The sequence below is a fragment of the Bombina bombina genome, chromosome 1 (genome assembly GCF_027579735.1).
Source record: "Bombina bombina isolate aBomBom1 chromosome 1, aBomBom1.pri, whole genome shotgun sequence".
NCBI classification, from domain to species: Eukaryota; Metazoa; Chordata; class Amphibia; order Anura; family Bombinatoridae; genus Bombina; species Bombina bombina.
The window spans coordinates 398,919,718-398,938,427 of NC_069499.1; the positions used below are offsets into that span (position 1 = coordinate 398,919,718).

The window sequence follows — 18,710 nt, forward strand, 5'->3', positions numbered from 1 at the left end:
ACGCTTAGCTAGGGTAGAAACTGCTCCCTCCACCTTAGGGACCGTTTGCCATAAGTCCCGTGTAGCGGCATCTATTGGAAACATTTCATCTTCCCTGAGTCAGAAAAATCACCCACAGAAAGAAGCTCTCCTGCCTCAGCTTCTGCATATTGTGAGGGGATATCAGACATAGCTACTAAAGCGTCAGAGAGCTCTGTATTTTTTCTAGTCCCAGAGCTGTCTCGCTTTCCTTGTAACCCTGGTAGTTTGGACAATACCGCTGTAAGGGTATGATCCATAACTGCCGCCATGTCTTGTAAACGCCATGGGCGCGCTAGATGTACTTGGCGCCACTTGAGCGGGAGTCCCTTGAGCGGGAGTCAAAGGTTCTGACACGTGGGGCGCGTTAGTCGGCATAACTTCCCCCTTGTCAATTTCCTCTGGTGATAAATCTTTTAAAGACAGAATATGGTACACATTCTAAGAGGGAGTTCCACAATGGCTTCTAAACATAATGAACAAGGAGTTTCCTCTATGTCAGACATGTTTAAACAGACTAGCAATGAGACCAGCAAGCTTGGAAAACACTTTGATAAATGTAAACAAGCAAAAAATAAAAACGGTACTGTGCCTTTAAGAGAAACAAATTTTGTCAGATATTGAAAAACAGTGATAAAAAGCAGTAAATCATACGAAATTTTTACAGTGTGTATAATAGACTAACAGAGCATTGCACCCACTTGCAAATGGATGATTAACCCCTTAGTTTCAAAACCGGATCAAAAAAACGATATAAACGTGTTTTTTTTAACAGTCACAACAAACTGCCACAGCTTTGCTGTGGCCCTACCTGCCCATACAACGACTTTTGAAGGCACAAAAACCCTTTGTAGAGGTCCTAAGTGTTCAGGGGACTCCTTCAGGGAAGCTGGAAGTCTCAAGCTGCAAAAACTACTGCACGATTTAGGCCTGAAATTAGGCCCCTCCCAACCTGTACTCACAGTGAGAGGGCCATAAAAAACTATCCCTAGGCAAAATCTAGCCAGCCATGTGGAAAAACTGGGCCCCAATAAAGTTTTATCACCAATATGTAGAAAAAAACGTTTAAACACTTCAAGCAAACGTTATTTGATTTTCAGTAATGTGAGAAAGTAATAAGAATATTACCTTTTACAGCAAGCATGATACTAGTCGTTATTAAATCACTGTAATCAGGCTTACCTTAAATAAATCCGGTATTAACAGCATTTTCTAGCATATTCATTTCTCTAGAAAAATTTAAACTGCACATACCTCATAGCAGGAGACCCTGCACGCCATTCCCCCAGCTGAAGTTACCTCATCTCTTCAGTTATGTGTAAGAGCAGCAATGGATCTTAGTTACAACCTGCTAAGATCATCAAAAACCACAGGTAGACTCTTCTTCAACTTTCTGCCTGAGGCTAAAACAGTACAACTCCGGTACCATTTGAAAATAATAAACTTTTGATTGAAGATAAACTACATAAATTTACCACATCTCTCTAGCTACTTCCTATCTTGTCGACAGCTGCAAGAGAATGACTAGTAGTGGCAGTTAGGGGAGGAGCTATATAGACAGCTCTGCGGTGGGTGATCCTCTTGCAGCTTCCTGTTGGGAAGGAGAATATCCCACAAGAAATGGATGATCCGTGGACTGGATACACCATACAAGAGAAAGGCCCTTTTAAGGGCTATTTGTAATTTAGTGTAGGGAAGGGAATTTTATTATTTTGGGGGCCTTTTTTTATTTTATTAGGGGGATTAGATTAGGTGTAATTAGTTTAAAATATTGTAATTTCTTTTTTATTTTCTGTAATTTAGTGTTTTTTTTTTTTAATAATTTAGTTTATTTAATTTAATTGTATTTAATTGTAGGTAGTTTAGGTAATTAGTTTAATGATAGTGTAGGGTTAGGTGTAATTGTAACTTAGGTTAGGATTTATTTTAAAGGTATATTTGTATTTATTTTAACTAGGTAGCTATTAAATAGTTAATAACTATTTAATAACTATTGTACCTAGTTAAAATAAATACAAAATTGCCTGTTAAATAAAAATAAACCGTAAGCTAGCTACAATGTAACTAGTAGTTATATTGTAGCTATATTAGGGTTTATTTTATAGGTAAGTATTTAGTTTTAAATAGGAATAATTTATTTAATTATAGTAATTTTAATTAGATTTATTAAAAATAGATTTAAGTTAGGGGGGTGTTAGGGTTAGACTTCGGTTTAGGGGTTAATACATTTAATATAGTAGCGGCGACGTTGGGGGCGGCAGATTAGGGGTTAATAATTGTAAGTAGGTGGCGGCGACGTTGGGGCGGCAGATTAGGGGTTAATAAATATAATGTAGGTGTCTGCGATCTTAGGGGCAGCAGATTAGGGGTTCATAGGTATAATGCAGGTGGTGGCGGTGCCCGGAGCGGCAGGTTAGGGGTTAATATAATGCAGGTGGCGAGGATGTCGGGGGCGGCAGATTAGGGGTTAATAAGTGTAAGGTTAGGGGTGTTTAGACTCTGGGTTCATGTTAGGGTGTTGGGTGTAGACTTAGAAAGTATTTTCCCATAGGAAACAATGGGGCTGCGTTAGGAGCTGAACGCTGCTTTTTTGCACCCAGCTCAGCCCCATTGTTTCCTATGGGGAAATCGTGCACAAGCACGTTTTAGCCAGCTTACCACTATTGTAAGCAACGCTGGTATTACAGTGAGAAGTGGAGCTAAATTTGCTCAACGCTCACTTTTCTGAGGCTAACACATCTATTCAGAAAACTTGTAATACCAGAGTTGTTTAAAGTGTGGGCTGGAAAAAAAAAAAAGGCTCGTTAGCAACGCAAGTTTTTACAGACAAAACTTGTAATCTAGCCGATTATTAGCATAAAATATAATAAACAAATGCCACATAATTGAGCTGAAGAAATAACAGCTTAATAATGAAAAGAACACAGTTTTGTAGAATAGTGTTTCAGGGCATCATAATTTCTACAGTAACAACATCAGAGTCAGGATCAGAATGAGACATCTCGCAAAATGTAACAGAAAAAGAATAACATTAGGCAAAACATTTCCACAATGTAACAGTTTTAGTAGATAGAGAAACAAAAATAGTATTTTTTTTTTATTTTTTAAAAAAAAATAAAAAAATAATATATATAAAATAAAAAATCCGGCATAATAGCTTTTCAAATTCAAGAAAACCACGAGCAATAGAGGGAGAGGGGTAAAATAACTAAATTTGGTGCCAAGACTGACGCATTATGCAAAAGAAAGTTAAAAAATTTTGGTGCAAAACCAACACCAGAAAATGACACAACTCGCGTCATAAATGCTATTTTACACCAAAACAACTAGCGTCAGACACAGGAAATGACTAAATCTGCGCCATCAAAGGCGCGGACTGCACCAAAAAAAATTTGCGCAAAGAATGACACAATAAAAAACAAGCACAAACTTACTTCCCCACATCTATAGGAAGCAAAGTTTGTAAAACTGAGTTGTGGGTGTGGTGGGAGGTGTATTTATAGGCATTTAGGTTTTGGTAAACTTTGCCCCCTCCTGGTAGGAATGTATATCCCGTATGTCACTAGCTCATGGACACTTGCCAATTACATAAAAGAAAAGTGAATGATTTTTTTTTTATTATTTGATCACATTTTGCGGTGAAATGGTGGCATGAAATATACCAAAATGGGCCTAGATCAATACTTTGGGTTGTCTACTAAAAAAAAATATATAAAGTTTTGATAGAGCCTTTGTTTTATATTTACCCATTTCTGTTTAAATGTAGTGATGGCAAAAAATGCTTAAGGGGTTAAAGATATACTAAAGCCAATTTTTTTTTCATGATTCCGATAGAGCGTGCAATTTTAAGCAACTTTCTAATTTACTATTATCAATTTTTCTTTGTTCTCTTGGTATCTTGTTTTGAAAAAGCAGGAAAGAAAGCTTAGGAGATGGCCCATTTTTGGTTCAGGACCCTGGATAGCGCTTACCAATTGGTGGCTACATTTAGCCACCAATCAGCAAGCGGTACCCAGGTACTAATGGGCTGGCTCCTAAGCTTTCAAACCTTTTTCAAATAAAGATACCAAGAGAAATGAATAAAAATTGATAATAGGAGTAAATTAGAAAGTTGCTTAAAATTTCATGTTCTATCTAAATCATAAAATAAAAAAGTTGGGTTTAGTATCCCTTTAAACCACTGGTGAGGTTATATTTTAGTTTTGACCTAATTAGGCATATTTTTTAGGCATATTTTTATTACAATAAGCACATGATGAATTGGAATTCTAAGGTATTTGTACATAGAATTATCTCTATCTTTAACAGACAATCATAAAATTGTGTTTGGGATCACCTGAGAACTCACCTGTCAATTTCTTCTAACTTTTCATCTATCATTGGGCCCATTTGCTGACAAACATCTATTGAAGGGAAAAAAGAATGACTGAATGTTTGGTTCCCTTGAAACAAAATATTTAGACATTTAGATACTTTAAACTATAAAGAAAAAAAAACAAACATTTCTAGTAAAGAAAATAGACTAATTTTGATATTTCCTGGGGAAAAAAAACAAAAAAAAAAAACACTCACTTACAACATGGTTTTATTAAATAAATTACATTATTTTTATATTTTATTATAATTTTAGGTTTAACACCACATTTCCCGCAGAATTACTTAAAAAGTAAATGAAAGTCATTTATATTATACTTCATTTCTTCCTAATAGTTTTCACAAATTTACAAAACACAACAACAGTTTTATATTTGTCTTAAGGGAAACTTATATTCAGCCACTTTGTTTTATAATTAATCGGCTTGCTTTACTCACTGTATTTGTCAATGTTCTAATAAATGTTTTCTGGACTAAATAGCTGGTTAATGAATTTCTAGCGAACTCAGCTGTGCTGCAGGACGTACTCTAAATGCAAATTTGCAGTAATTACGGTAAACTGCTAAGTTCTCAGCACAACACTTAACATGTTCCTTTGGCCAGCAATTCCGAGTTAATTAGCATGAGTGCATTTAGTACCTTCCAAGTCAAGGAGATCGGCAGAGTCGGGTTTGGGGTCTGTAGGATCGATGCTCTGAAGTAACTGTAAGGCTTGATCCATTTTATTCTACAAGAAAATAATCATAAAAAAATTCTCACAAACATTTTTGTGGCAGTATTCTGAATGAAACAAAAGGTGGATTTGATCTAGTGGAGCAATATCTAAAACTGCAGTAGCACATACTGTAAGCAACGTCTGTATATCTTTGTTAAAAAAAAAAAAAAAAGCTCTGTCTGCTTAATCTAATGACATTCTATTTTACTTTTCTTGTCCAATAAAGAATAAAATATTTCAAATTTCATATCACATTTTTTTTTAGTTTATGTGCTTAATACATGTTTTTGATTGTCATTTTGGAGGAGGCTTGTCTCTCCAGAGCAGCAGAGCTCAGGTTGTTGCCCATTATTAGCCAGTGAGTTATAAATACCTAGGTATGCAACAAAATTTCAAGCTAGTTTAGGGACATTATATGCCAAGGTATTTCTGAGGCATCCAAAAGAAAGCATTTTAAACTGTTTTACAGCTTCCTGAAAAGCTCAAGTGCTAATAAAAACAATTTATGCTTACCTGATAAATGTATTTCTTTCTTGGTGGTAAGAGTCCACAAAATCCTTACTTGTGGGAGTTAACTTCCTGGCACCAGGAGGCGGCAAAGACACTAACAACAAAGCTTTAAGTATCCCTCCTACTTCCCTCTCTTTCCCAGTAGTAAGGAAAGGAGGAAGTAGTAAGGAAAGGAGGAAGTAGTAAGAAAGATAGTAGTGTAAAGAGGTGCAAACAAGAACTGTCGCCAACCAATGAACAAAAGGGGCGGGTTTGTGGACTCTTACCCACCAAGAAAGAAAAGAATTTAAGCATAAATTATGTTTTCTTTCTAGGTGGCAAGAGTCCACAACATCTTTACTTGTGGGAACTAAAACCCAAGCTAAGAAGTCCATAAATGAAAACGGGTGGGAAAAACAATAAAAGGCAGGCACCGAATTACCGTCTAAAAAACATGAACTATGTTTACCAGATAATTTCCTTTCCTTCTGTATGAGGAGAGTCCACGGCTTCATTCCTTACTTGTGGGAATACAGAAACTGGCCACCAGGAGGAGGCAAAGACACCCCAGCCAAAGGCTTAAATACCGCCCCCACTTCACTCATATCCCAGACATTCTGCCAAGGGAACAAGGAACAGTACGAGAAATATCAGGGTATAAATGGTGCCAGAACAACAAAACAAAATGTAGGTCCGCCCTTCTGAGAATACGGGCGGGGCTGTGGACTCTCCTCATACAGAAGGAAAGGAAATGATCTGGTAAGCATAATTCATGTTTTCTTTCTTAATGAGGAGAGTCCACGGCTTTATTCCTTACTTGTGGGAAACATATACCCAAGCTCCAGAGGACACTGAATGAACGGGAGGGCAAAAAAGGAGGTGGACCCTATTCTGAGGGCACCACAGCCTGCAAAACCTTTCTCCCAAAAGCTGCTTCAGCCAAAGCAAAAACGTCAAACTTGTAAAATTTAAAAAAGGTATGTAAGGACGACCAGGTAGCCGCCCTACAAATCTGATCCAGAGGCCTCATTCTTGAAGGCCCAAGAGAAAGCCACTGCTCTACTTGAATGAGCCTTAATCATCTGAGGAGGCTTAAGTCCCGCTTTCTCATAAGCTAAGCAAATAATTCTCCTCAACCAAAAAGATAAGGAAGTGGACGAGGCCTTCTGACCCCTACGCTTCCCAGAATAGACAACAAAGAAGAAGTCTGTCTAAACTCCTTCGTAGCCTGAAGATAGAACTTCAAGGCCCGAACCACATCCAAATTATGAAGAAAACGTTCCTTCGAAAAAGGATTAGGACACAAGGAAGGAACCACAATCTTCTAAATGATGTTGCTATCTGAAACGACCATCGGAAGAAAACCTAACCCACTACGAAGAAAAGCCTTTATCAGCATGAAATACTAGGTAAGGAGGCTCACATTGCAAGGCAGCCATTTCAGAGACTCTGCACACCGAAGCAATAGCCAGTAGAAAAAGAATCTTCCAAGGCAGTAATTTAATGTCAACTACATGCATAGGCTCAAACGGAGCCTTCTGCAAAACTTTAAGAACAAGATTTAAACTCCAAAAAGGAGCGCTAGATCTAAACAGAGGCCTGATTCTAGTCAGAGCATGAACAAAAAAAAAAAAGACTGAACCATCTGGAAGCTCAGCAAGCCTCTTGTGCAGTAAAACAGATAGGAATGAAATCTGTCCCTTAAGGGAGATAGCAGAAAGGCCCTTCTCCAGACCATCCTGGAGAAAGTAAAGAATCCTGAAAACCCTGACCTTCTGCCAGGGGAATCCACGCTCTTCACACCAGAATAAGTAGGTCCTCCACACCTTATGATAGATGCTTACGAGCTTGAATGAGAGTATCAATAACTCTCTCAGAGAAACCTCTCTTGGCTAGGACTAAGCGTTCAATCTCCACGCAGTCAGCCTCAGAGAATCTAGATTTTGATGAACAAAAGGACCTTGTTCCAGCAGATCCCTGCGACAAGGTAACTTCCATGGAGGAAATTATGACTTCCCCACTAGATCCGCGAACCACATCCTTCGTGGCCACGATGGAGCAATCAGCATCACTGATGCCCACTCCTGCTTGATGTGGACCACTACTCGAGGAAGGAGAGGTAATGGCGGAAAAAGGCATATTAGACTGAACCTCCAAGGCACCACTAATGCATCTATTAGCTCCGACTGAGGATCCCTGGATCTCGACCCATACCTGGGACAGCTTGGTATTGAGACGGGATGCCATGAGATCTACCTCCGGAGTCCCCCATCTGTTGCATATCTCCGCAAACACCTCAGGATGGAGAGACCATTCCCCCGGATGAAAGGATTGTCTGCTAAGAAAATCTGCTTCCCAGTTGTCCACACCCGGAATGTAGATCGCTGACAACGAACAGTTGTGGGCCTCCGCCCACTCCAGAATCCGATATACCTCCCTCATTGCTAGGGAGCTCCTCGTTTCTCCCTGGTGGTTGATGTAAGCCACCAAGGTTAAATTGTCTGATTGGAATCTGATAAACTGGGACGAACCCAGACGGGGCCAAGCCTTCAGAGCATTGAAGATTGCTTGTAGTTCCAGAATGTTGATTGGAAGAGAGCTCTCCTCCCGAGACCAAAGCCTCTGAGCCTTCTTGGCTCCCCAAACTGCTGCCCATACTGAGACTCGCATCTGTAGTCATAATCTCCCAGGATGGTCTTAAAAAGGATGTCCCTTTGGACAGGTGATCTGGACAGAGCCACCAAGAGAGCGATTCTCTCGACCGGTTGTCCAGAGAGATCTGTTGAGACAGATCCGAATGATTGCCGTTCCCTTGTCTCAGCATGCACAGCTGTAACGGTCTGAGATGAAACCTGGCAAAGGGAATTATGTCCATGCTTGACACCATGAGACCAATCACCTCCATACACTGCGCCACAGAAGGCCTTGAGGAGGTCCAGAGGGCAAGATATGCCGAAGCCAGTTTGCAGCGTCTCTGGTCTGAAAGAAATGTCCTCATGACTAGCGAGTATTATAGTTGCCCAGGAATTCTACCCTGGTGCTTGGAATAAGAGAACTCTTTTCTAAGTGTATCTTCCATCCATGGGATCAAAGAAGAGAGAGAAGAGATTCCGAATGTTCTTCTGCTAGACAAAAGGATGGTGCTTGTACCAGAATACTGTCCAAGTAAGGTGTTACTGCAATGCCCTGGGTTTAGGTCACGGCTAAGAGAGCCCCCAGAACCTTTGTGAAAATTATTGGGGCAGTAGCTAGGCCAAACGGAAGAACAATAAACTGGAAGTGCTGGTCCAGGAAGGCAAACCTTAGAAACTGAAAGTGTTCCCTGTGGATTGGGACATGAAGGTAAGCATCCTTCAGATCTATCCCTTCTGGACTAAGGGAAGGATAGCCCTTATCGTCTCCATCTTGAACGAGGGGACATTCAGAAACTTGTTTAAGCACTTTAGGTCCAGAATCGGGCAGAAAGTTCCCTCCTCCTTTGGGACTATGAAAAGGTTTGAGTAGTATCCCAAGCCTCGTTGCTCTATGGGAACCGGGACGATGACTCCTGAGGACAGATCCCGAACGCACCCCAGAAAGGCATCCCTCTTCTCTGGTTTTGATGACAGATTTGAGAGAAGGAATCTGTCCTTAGGTGGAAGAGACTTGAACCCAATTCTGTAACCCTGAGCAATGACCTCCAGGACCCAAGGATCCTGCACATCCATGAACCAAGCTTCTGAGAAAAGCGAAAGTCTGCCCCCTACCTGATCCATAGACGGACCAGGGGCGACCCCTTCATGCTGATTTAGTCTCAGGCTTCTTGCTCTGCTTGGACTTATTCCAGGACTGAGCCGGCTTCCAAGTCTTAGGTTGCTCGGTCTTAGCAGAGGATTGCTGGCGCTGGGATTTATCAGAACGAAAATGATTAGATTGTCCCTTAGATCTGTTCTTGCGGTAGGAAGGCACCCTTGCCCCCTGTAACTGTGGAAATAACGGAGTCCAGGCCTGGACCACACAAAATATTACCCTTGAATGGAAGGGAAAGGAGTTGGAAGTCAATTCCGCAGACCAGGACTTCAGCCACAGAGAGCCCGGCGGCCTGAACAGAAAACCCAGCAGATTTAGCATTTAAACAAATAATTTGAATATTCACATCACAAATAAAAGAATTAGCAAGCCTTAATTATATCAAGAATAATATCGAGGGGACCTTCCACCTCGATCAACTCCAATAAGTCACACCAGTAGGTAGCTGCTCCGGCAACCGTGGCAACTGCCATCGCTGGTTGAAATAAATATCCCGAATGTTGAAACATCTTTCTTAACAGTGTTTCCATCTTTTTATCCATGGGCTCTTTGAACGACGAACTATTCTCCAGTGGGATAGTTGTGGGGTTCCACCTTAGGGACAGAACCCCACAACTCCAATTGAGAGTCTGGGACCGGGAACAGTTTTTTAAAGGCAGAGGAAGGGGTGAAGGAAGAACCAATCCTCTCCCATTCGTTCTTAATAATGTTTGCCATCTTAACAGGAACAGGGAAAGTCTGAGGAACAACCCTGTCTTCATAAACTCTATCCAGTTTAGGCATTAAAGGTTCTTCAGGCAGTTTGACCTCTGGAACCTCTAAGGTAGCCAGAACTTCCTTTAAAAGAAAATGTAAGTGCTGCTTCCTAAATCTAAAATCTGGTTCCTCCGCAATCGGAGGCTTAGAGGCAGCCGATTCAGACCCAGAAAGTTTACACTCTGAAGTATCAGAAAGAACTTCATCATGAGATAACCGTCCAACTATAGCCAATAAACTAGATGATGACACCTGGGAAGGATAGCAATATTTGACCCATTGCTTGCGCTTAGCAGGGCAAGGTAAATCACTAATGGCCGCAGACACCGCTGTTTGTAACTGCACAGTGAAGTCTGGAGGTTAAAGGCCTCCTCCAGATGGAGGATCAGGCGTGCTATGGGAAACTGCATGTGTATCAGGAGATGAAAGCAGGGTGCGCACCTCATGGGACGGGGACCGCTCAGTGGTATCAAACATGTTAACCTTTTTTGACAATCACCTTTTCTAGGCATGTGGAACATAATTGAGAAGGCGGGTATACCTCAGCCTCCTCACAATATAAATAGGCATTAGACTTAGGTATAGAGGGAGTACAAAGTCCTCCATAGCTATAACAGAACAATATAAGAGAACAATAACGAAAGTTTTAAAAATTTTAAAAACGGCACCTTTATAACCCCAATGGCTGGGGTACTCACCACCTCCTATGACCCAGGCACACAGAGTAGACCGCTTCTCTCCGATAACCAGCACGGTCAGAGAGTAGGAAGTGAAACTACGACCACACCCGGTCACATGGAGCGCAACCTAGGACCGCCTCCACTAAGGAAAAGTGTGCCAAGCTTATAAAGCTGCGCAGCTCTAATGTGAAAGTAACCTGTATGTTCCAACCTCAGCTTATAAGCCTCAGAAAGCATCTCACACATAACGCAGTATGAATCACATTAAACTTTATGAGATTGATCCCCACTGTTCAATAATCCCCCTTCAGGATATATTAACCCTTGATTCCATACAGATAAAAGGAGCCACACTGTGACCCTCTCTTTTAGCGTTACCATATGTGTAAAAAATAAAACGATCTTACCAGAATCTATGCTGTGGAACAGAAACACAGCCTCAAGTGTGACAATCTTGTAGCATCGCTCCTGACATGGACTTGAGAATGAAAGAAGGCAGTAAAACTCGTCAACGCTGATTGCTTAGGAGTTGTTAATACGAGTCTGGATGGTTTCACAGAAAGACTCTCCCCTGCATCTCCAGACCCTAACTTTCGTCAATGCTATTACTGGGAGGCTGACAAGACTACTTAGAACTCCAGTCCCATTGCAAAGGGTAGATACCCTTTATAAGGAACTACTCCGTATCTTCTGACACTTCTCTGTCAACCTCCTGTGATGAAAGGCAAAGAATGACTGGGATATGAGGGAAGTGGGGGAGGTATTTAAGCCTTTGGGTAAGGTGTCTTTGCCTTCCAGGTGGCCAGGTTCTGTATTCCCACAAGTAAGGAATGAAGCCGTGGACTCTCCTCATATTAAAGACGGAAACCTTCCTTCCCAAAGCTCTCTACCGTGACAAAACCTGATAAAATCGAAAGATTTTTTTAAAAAATATAAGACAACCAGTGTGCCGACCACGCAACTTGGTCTACTAAAAATCTCATTCTACAATTTCCAAGAATGAAGAATAGAACTAGAAGATCTAAGATATGCATAGATACAAAGGGTGGACATTATGAACCCTGAGTAACCCTAAACCAAATTCCGAAGAGAAAAAAAAAAAAAAAAAAATCAGGCCAATTACAGGTCCTATTGACTAAGACTTGAAGAATTGTCTGAAATTTTGTGCGACATGCAGAACTCCTATGCCATAAGGATGGAAAGCGCAAATCATGGACCATCAGAATTGTGAACAATAAGACCTTATTTACTACATCATGAAAAAATGGAAACTTTGAGTAAATAGAATGCCATCCATATCCCTGAACTATTTACCAGGATAGATACACATTTCCACTCCCTGTGGAAAATCTTACATAGAGACTGGTGAACGGGCCTGAATAAAATATTAGAGCTTAACATCTTTCCTCGAACGTATTATATAACAACTCAACTGCTTCCCAGGTCTTGACTCGAGAAAGAAAGAAGAAAAGAAAAAAATACTCAGAAGAAAATTGGAAGTATGTAAACCAGGCTTTCTGAAAAGTCTCAGACTGCCCTTTACCAAAAGCGAAACTGGATCGGAACTTATCAATATGACGAGAACACTTCCAATGCCTCACTGGAATAAAATTCACGATGAACTAATCGTAACTCAACTTAAGACTAGAAAGATATCACCAATATTAGTATAGGGAAGAAGAGCAAACCAACTACCAGATAGAAGCAAAACCACAGTTTGATACAAATGTCAACTTACTAAATAGTTAAGATGACCTTATAGTTCTTATGAACATATCCCAATAAAGGGATATAAAAGAGCGCTGATATTTAAAATATAAAAAAGCAATATTCAATATAAAACCAGGTGATACACTTAAAGTATAGTAGATCAAGTCTACCGTATTAGTCCTGTTTCATGTCCATAAACTGGTGGTAAATTGAAGGGATAAAGGTATCCTCCTGTTACGTGAGTAGGGCTGCTCCTCTTGATCCCAGAGAGTGTGGAACAACTGTTAAAATAGAAAGTAGAAAGAGGGCGCCACAATAGCGTGATACCGTCTGGATATGTAGGTATAGATATAAGTAAGTATTATGCTTACCAGATGGTGTGACACTGTGCTGTGACCAGTGCAAGAAAGCAGGCTAGCACTTATCAGTGGCTAGTACACTGTGGAAGCCAAGCTCCAAAGGCACTTGTCCTAGTTGAAACTCTGAGTGTGTCTCCTGTTGGCTGGACTTCAGGTGCTGCAGAGGTGTAAAATTTTGTGTGTTGTTCAGTTGGTATTGATAAACCACAACACAGACAACTTCAGATAAAATGGCTTTCAATACTTGACGCGTTTCTCAGCCTCAAACAGGTTGTTTCATCAGATAAAAAAAACATAATTTATGTAAGAACTTACCTGATAAATTCATTTCTTTCATATTAGCAAGAGTCCATGAGCTAGTGACGTATGGGATATACATTCCTACCAGGAGGGGCAAAGTTTCCCAAACCTCAAAATGCCTATAAATACACCCCTCACCATACCCACAAATCAGTTTAACAAATAGCCAAGAAGTGGGGTGATAAGAAAAAAGTGTGAAAGCATAAAAAAATAAGGAATTGGAATAATTGTGCTTTATACAAAAAAATCATAACCACCTCAAAAAGGGTGGGCCTCATGGACTCTTGCTAATATGAAAGAAATGAATTTATCAGGTAAGTTCTTACATAAATTATGTTTTCTTTCATGTAATTAGCAAGAGTCCATGAGCTAGTGACGTATGGGATAATGAATACCCAAGATGTGGATCTTCCATGCAAGAGTCACTAGAGAGGGAGGGATAAAATAAACACAGCCAATTCCGCTGAAAAATAATCCACACCCCAAAACAAAGTTTAAATCTTATAATGAAAAAAAACCTGAAATTATAAGCAGAAGAATCTAACTGAAACAGCCGCCTGAAGTACTTTTCTACCAAAGACTGCTTCAGAAGAAGAAAACACATCAAAATGGTAGAATTTAGTAAAAGTATGCAAAGAAGACCAAGTTGCTGCTTAGCAAATCTGATCAACCGAAGCTTCATTCCTAAATGCCCAGGAAGTAGAGACTGTAATCCTTTGAGGCAGAGTTCTATCCGACTCAACATAAGCATGATGAATCAAAGACTTTAACCAAGATGCCAAAGAAATGGCAGAAGCCTTCTGACCTTTCCTAGAACCAGAAAAGATAACAAATAGACTAGAAGTCTTTCGGAAATCTTTAGTAGCTTCAACATAATATTTCAAAGCTCTAACTACATCCAAAGAATGCAACGATCTTTCCTTAGAGTTCTTAGGATTAGGACACAATGAAGGAACCACAATTTCTCTACTAATGTTGTTAGAATTCACAACCTTAGGTAAAAATTTAAATGAAGTTCGCAACACCGCCTTATCCTGATGAAAAATCAGAAAAGGAGACTCACAAGAAAGAGCAGATAATTCAGAAACTCTTCTAGCAGAAGAGATGGCCAAAAGAAACAAAACTTTCCAAGAAAGTAATTTAATATCCAGCGAATGCATAGGTTCAAACGGAGGAGCTTGAAGAGCCCCCAGAACCAAATTCAAACTCCAAGGAGGAGAAATTGACTTAATGACAGGTTTTATACGAACCAAAGCCTGTACAAAACAATGAATATCAGGAAGAATAGCAATCTTTCTGTGAAAAAGAACAGAAAGAGCAGAGATTTGTCCTTTCAAGGAACTTGCAGACAAACCTTTATCCAAACCATCCTGAAGAAACTGTAAAATTCTAGGAATTCTAAAAGAATGCCAAGAAAAATGATGAGAAGAACACCAAGAAATGTAAGCCTTCCAGACTCGATAATATATCTTCCTAGATACAGATTTACGAGCCTGTAACATAGTATTAATTACGGAGTCAGAGAAACCTCTATGACTGAGAATCAAGCGTTCAATCTCCATACCTTCAAAATTAAGGATTTGAGATCCTGATGGAAAAAAGGACCTTGCGATAGAAGGTCTGGTCTTAACTGAAGAGTCCACGGTTGGCAAGTAGCCATCCGGACAAGATCCGCATACCAAAACCTGTGAGGCCATGCTGGAGCCACCAGCAGAACAAACGAACGCTCCTTTAGAATCTTGGAAATCACTCTTGGAAGAAGAACTAGAGGCGGAAAGATATAGGCAGGATGATACTTCCAAGGAAGTGACAATACATCCACTGCTTCCGCCTGAGGATCCCTGGATCTGGACAGACACCTGGGAAGCTTCTTGTTTAGATGGGAAGCCATCAGATCTATTTCTGGAAGTCCCCACATTTGAACAATCTGACGAAATACCTCTGGGTGAAGAGACCATTCGCCCGGATGTAATGTTTGGCGACTGAGATAATCCGCTTCCCAATTGTCTATACCTGGGATATGAACCGCAGAAATTAGACAGGAGCTGGATTCCGCCCATACAAGTATTCGAGATACTTCTTTCATAGCCAGAGGACTGTGAGTCCCTCCTTGATGATTGACATATGCCATGGTTGTGACATTGTCCGTCTGAAAACAAATGAACGACTCTCTCTTTAGAAGAGGCCACGACTGAAGAGCTCTGAAAATCGCACAGAGTTCCAAAATGTTGATTGGTAATCTCGCCTCCTGAGATTCCCAAACCCCTTGTGCTGTCAGAGACCCCCATACAGCTCCCCAACCTGTCAGACTTGCATCTGTTGAAATTACAGTCCAGGTCGGAAGAACAAAAGAAGCCCCCTGAACTAAACGAAGGTGGTCTGTCCACCACGTCAGAGAGTGTCGTACAATCGGTTTTAAAGATATTAATTGTGATATCTTTGTATAATCCCTGCACCACTGGTTCAGCATACAGAGCTGAAGAGGTCGCATGTGAAAACGAGCAAAGGGGATCGCGTCCAATGCAGCAGTCATAAGACCTAGAATTTCCATGCATAAGGCTACTGAAGGGAATGATTGAGACTGAAGGTTTCGACAAGCTGAAACCAATTTCAGACGTCTCTTGTCCGTTAGCGATAGAGTCATGGACACTGAATCTATCTGGAAACCTAAAAAGGTTACCCTTGTCTGAGGAATCAACGAACTCTTTGGTAAATTGATCCTCCAACCATGTTCTCGAAGAAACGATACAAGTCGATTCGTATGAGATTCTGCTAAATGTGAAGACTGAGCAAGTACCAAGATATCGTCCAAATAAGGAAATACCACAATACCCTGTTCTCTGATTACAGATAGAAGGGCACCGAGAACCTTTGTAAAAATCCTTGGAGCTGTTGCTAGGCCAAACGGCAGAGCCACAAACTGGTAATGCTTGTCTAGAAAAGAGAATCTCAGAAACTGATAGTGATCTGGATGAATCGGAATATGCAGATATGCATCCTGTAAATCTATTGTGGACATATAATGCCCTTGCTGAACAAAAGGCAGAATAGTCCTTATAGTTAGCATTTTGAATGTTGGAATCCTTACATAACGATTCAATATTTTTAAATCCAGAACTGGTCTGAAGGAATTCTCCTTCTTTGGTACAATGAAGAGATTTGAGTAAAACCCCAGCCCCTGTTCCAAAACTGGAACTGGCACAATTACTCCAGCCAACTCTAGATCTGAAACACATTTCAGAAATGCTTGAGCCTTCACTGGATTTATTGGGACACGGGAAAGAAAAAATCTTTTTGCAGGAGGCCTTATCTTGAAGCCTATTCTGTACCCTTGTGAAACAATATTTTGAATCCAAAGATTGTGAATCGAATTAATCCAAATTTCTTTGAAAAATCGTAATCTGCCCCCTACCAGCTGGGCTGGAATGAGGGCCGCACCTTCATGTGGACTTGGGAGCTGGCTTTGGCTTTCTAAAAGGCTTGGATTTATTCCAGACTGGAGATGGTTTCCAAACTGATACCGCTCCTGTAGGGGAAGGATCAGGTTTTTGTTCCTTATTGTGACGAAAGGAACGAAAACGATTAGCAGACCTAAATTTACCCTTAGATCTTTTATCCTGTGGTAAAAAAGTTCCTTTCCCCCCAGTAACAGTTGAAATAATAGAATCCAACTGTGAACCAAACAATTTATTACCTTGGAAAGAAAGGGAAAGCAAAGTTGACTAAGAAGACATATCAGCATTCCAAGTTTTAAGCCATAAAGCTTTTCTAGCTAAAATAGCTAAAGACATATACCTGACATCAACCCTAATGATATCAAAGATGGCATCACAAATAAAGTTATTAGCATGTTGAAGAAGATTAACAATGCTATGAGTATTATGATCTGTTACTTGTTGTGCTAAAGCTTCCAACCAGAAAGTTGAAGCTGCAGCAACATCTGCCAAAGATATAGCAGGTCTATGAAGATTACCTGAACATAAGTAAGCTTTTCTTAGAAAGGATTCAATTTTCCTATCTAAAGGATCCTTAAAGGAAGTACTATCTGCCGTAGGAATAGTAGTACGTTTAGCAAGAGTAGAGATGGCCCCATCAACCTTAGGGACTTTGTCCCAAAACTCTAATCTGTCAGATGGCACAGAATAAAATTGCTTAAACCGTTTAGAAGGAGTAAATGAATTACCCAAATTATTCCATTCCCTGGAAATTACTTCAGAAATAGCATCAGGGACGGGAAAAACCTCTGGAATAACTACAGGAGGTTTAAAAACCGTATTCAAACGTTTAGATTTAGTATCAAGAGGACCAGATTCCTCTATTTCTAATGCAATTAAGACTTCTTTAAGTAAAGAGCGAATAAATTCCATTTTAAATAAATATGAAGATTTATCAGTATCAACCTCTGAAACAGAATCCTCTGAACCAGAAAAATCATTATCAGAAACAGAATCAGAATGATGATCATTTAAAAATTCATCTGAAAAATGAGAAGTTTTAAAAGACCTTTTACGTTTACTGGAAGGAGGAATAACATACATAGCCTTCTTAATAGATTTAGAAACAAAATCTCTTATGTTAACAGGAACACCCTGAATATTAGATGTTGATGGAACAGCAACAGGTAATGGAACATTACTAAAGGAAATATTATCTGCATTAACAAGTTTGTCATGACATTCATTACAAACAACAGCCGGAGGAACAGTTACCACAAGTTTACAACAAATACACTTAACTTTGGTAGATCCAGCATCAGGCAGCAATTTTCCAGAAGTATCTTCTGATTCAGGGTCAATCTGAGACATCTTGCAATATGTAATAGAAAAAACAACATATAAAGCAAAATTGATCAAATTCCTTAAATGACAGTTTCAGGAATGGGAAAAAAAGCCAATGAACAAGCTTCTAGCAACCAGAAGCAAATAAACAATGAGACTTAAATAATGTGGAGACAATAATGACGCCAATATTTTTTAGCGCCAAAAAAGACGCCCACATTATTTGGCGCCTAAATGCTTTAAGCGCCAAAAATGACGCCACATCCTGTGACGCCGACATTTTTGGCGCAAAAACGTCAAAAAAATGACGCAACTTCCGGCGACAAGTATGACGCCGGAAATGACAAAGAAAATTTTTGCGCCAAAAAAGTCAGCGCCAAAAATGACGCAATAAAAAGAAGCATTTTCAGCCCCCGCGAGCCTAACAGCCCACAGGAAAAAAGTCAAATTTAAAGGTAAGAAAAAATGATTATTCATATGCATTATCCCAATAATGAAACTGACTGTCTGAAATAAGGAATGTTGAACATCCTGAATCAAGGCAAATAAATGTTTAAACACATATATTTAGAACTTTATATAAAAGTGCCCAACCATAGCTTAGAGTGTCACAAAAATAAGACTTACTTACCCCAGGACACTCATCTACATGTAGTAGAAAGCCAAACCAGTACTGAAACGAGAATCAGTAGAGAGGTAATGGTATATATAAGAGTATATCGTCGATCTGAAAAGGGAGGTA

The 18,710-nt window shown here is 40.0% G+C and overlaps 1 protein-coding gene across 1 annotated transcript in view; it reads right to left on the reverse strand.

The window, feature by feature from the left end:
• STAM2 (signal transducing adaptor molecule 2) overlaps nt 1-18,710 on the reverse strand; it is a 315,996-nt gene that overhangs the window by 84,356 nt on the left and 212,930 nt on the right. Inside the window, exons 10-11 of the mRNA XM_053698304.1 lie at nt 5,032-5,119; nt 4,367-4,421 (exon numbers count right to left, since the gene is read on the reverse strand). Coding sequence (XP_053554279.1) covers nt 4,367-4,421; nt 5,032-5,119 — 143 coding nt within the window. The remainder of the gene's footprint in view (nt 1-4,366; nt 4,422-5,031; nt 5,120-18,710) is intronic.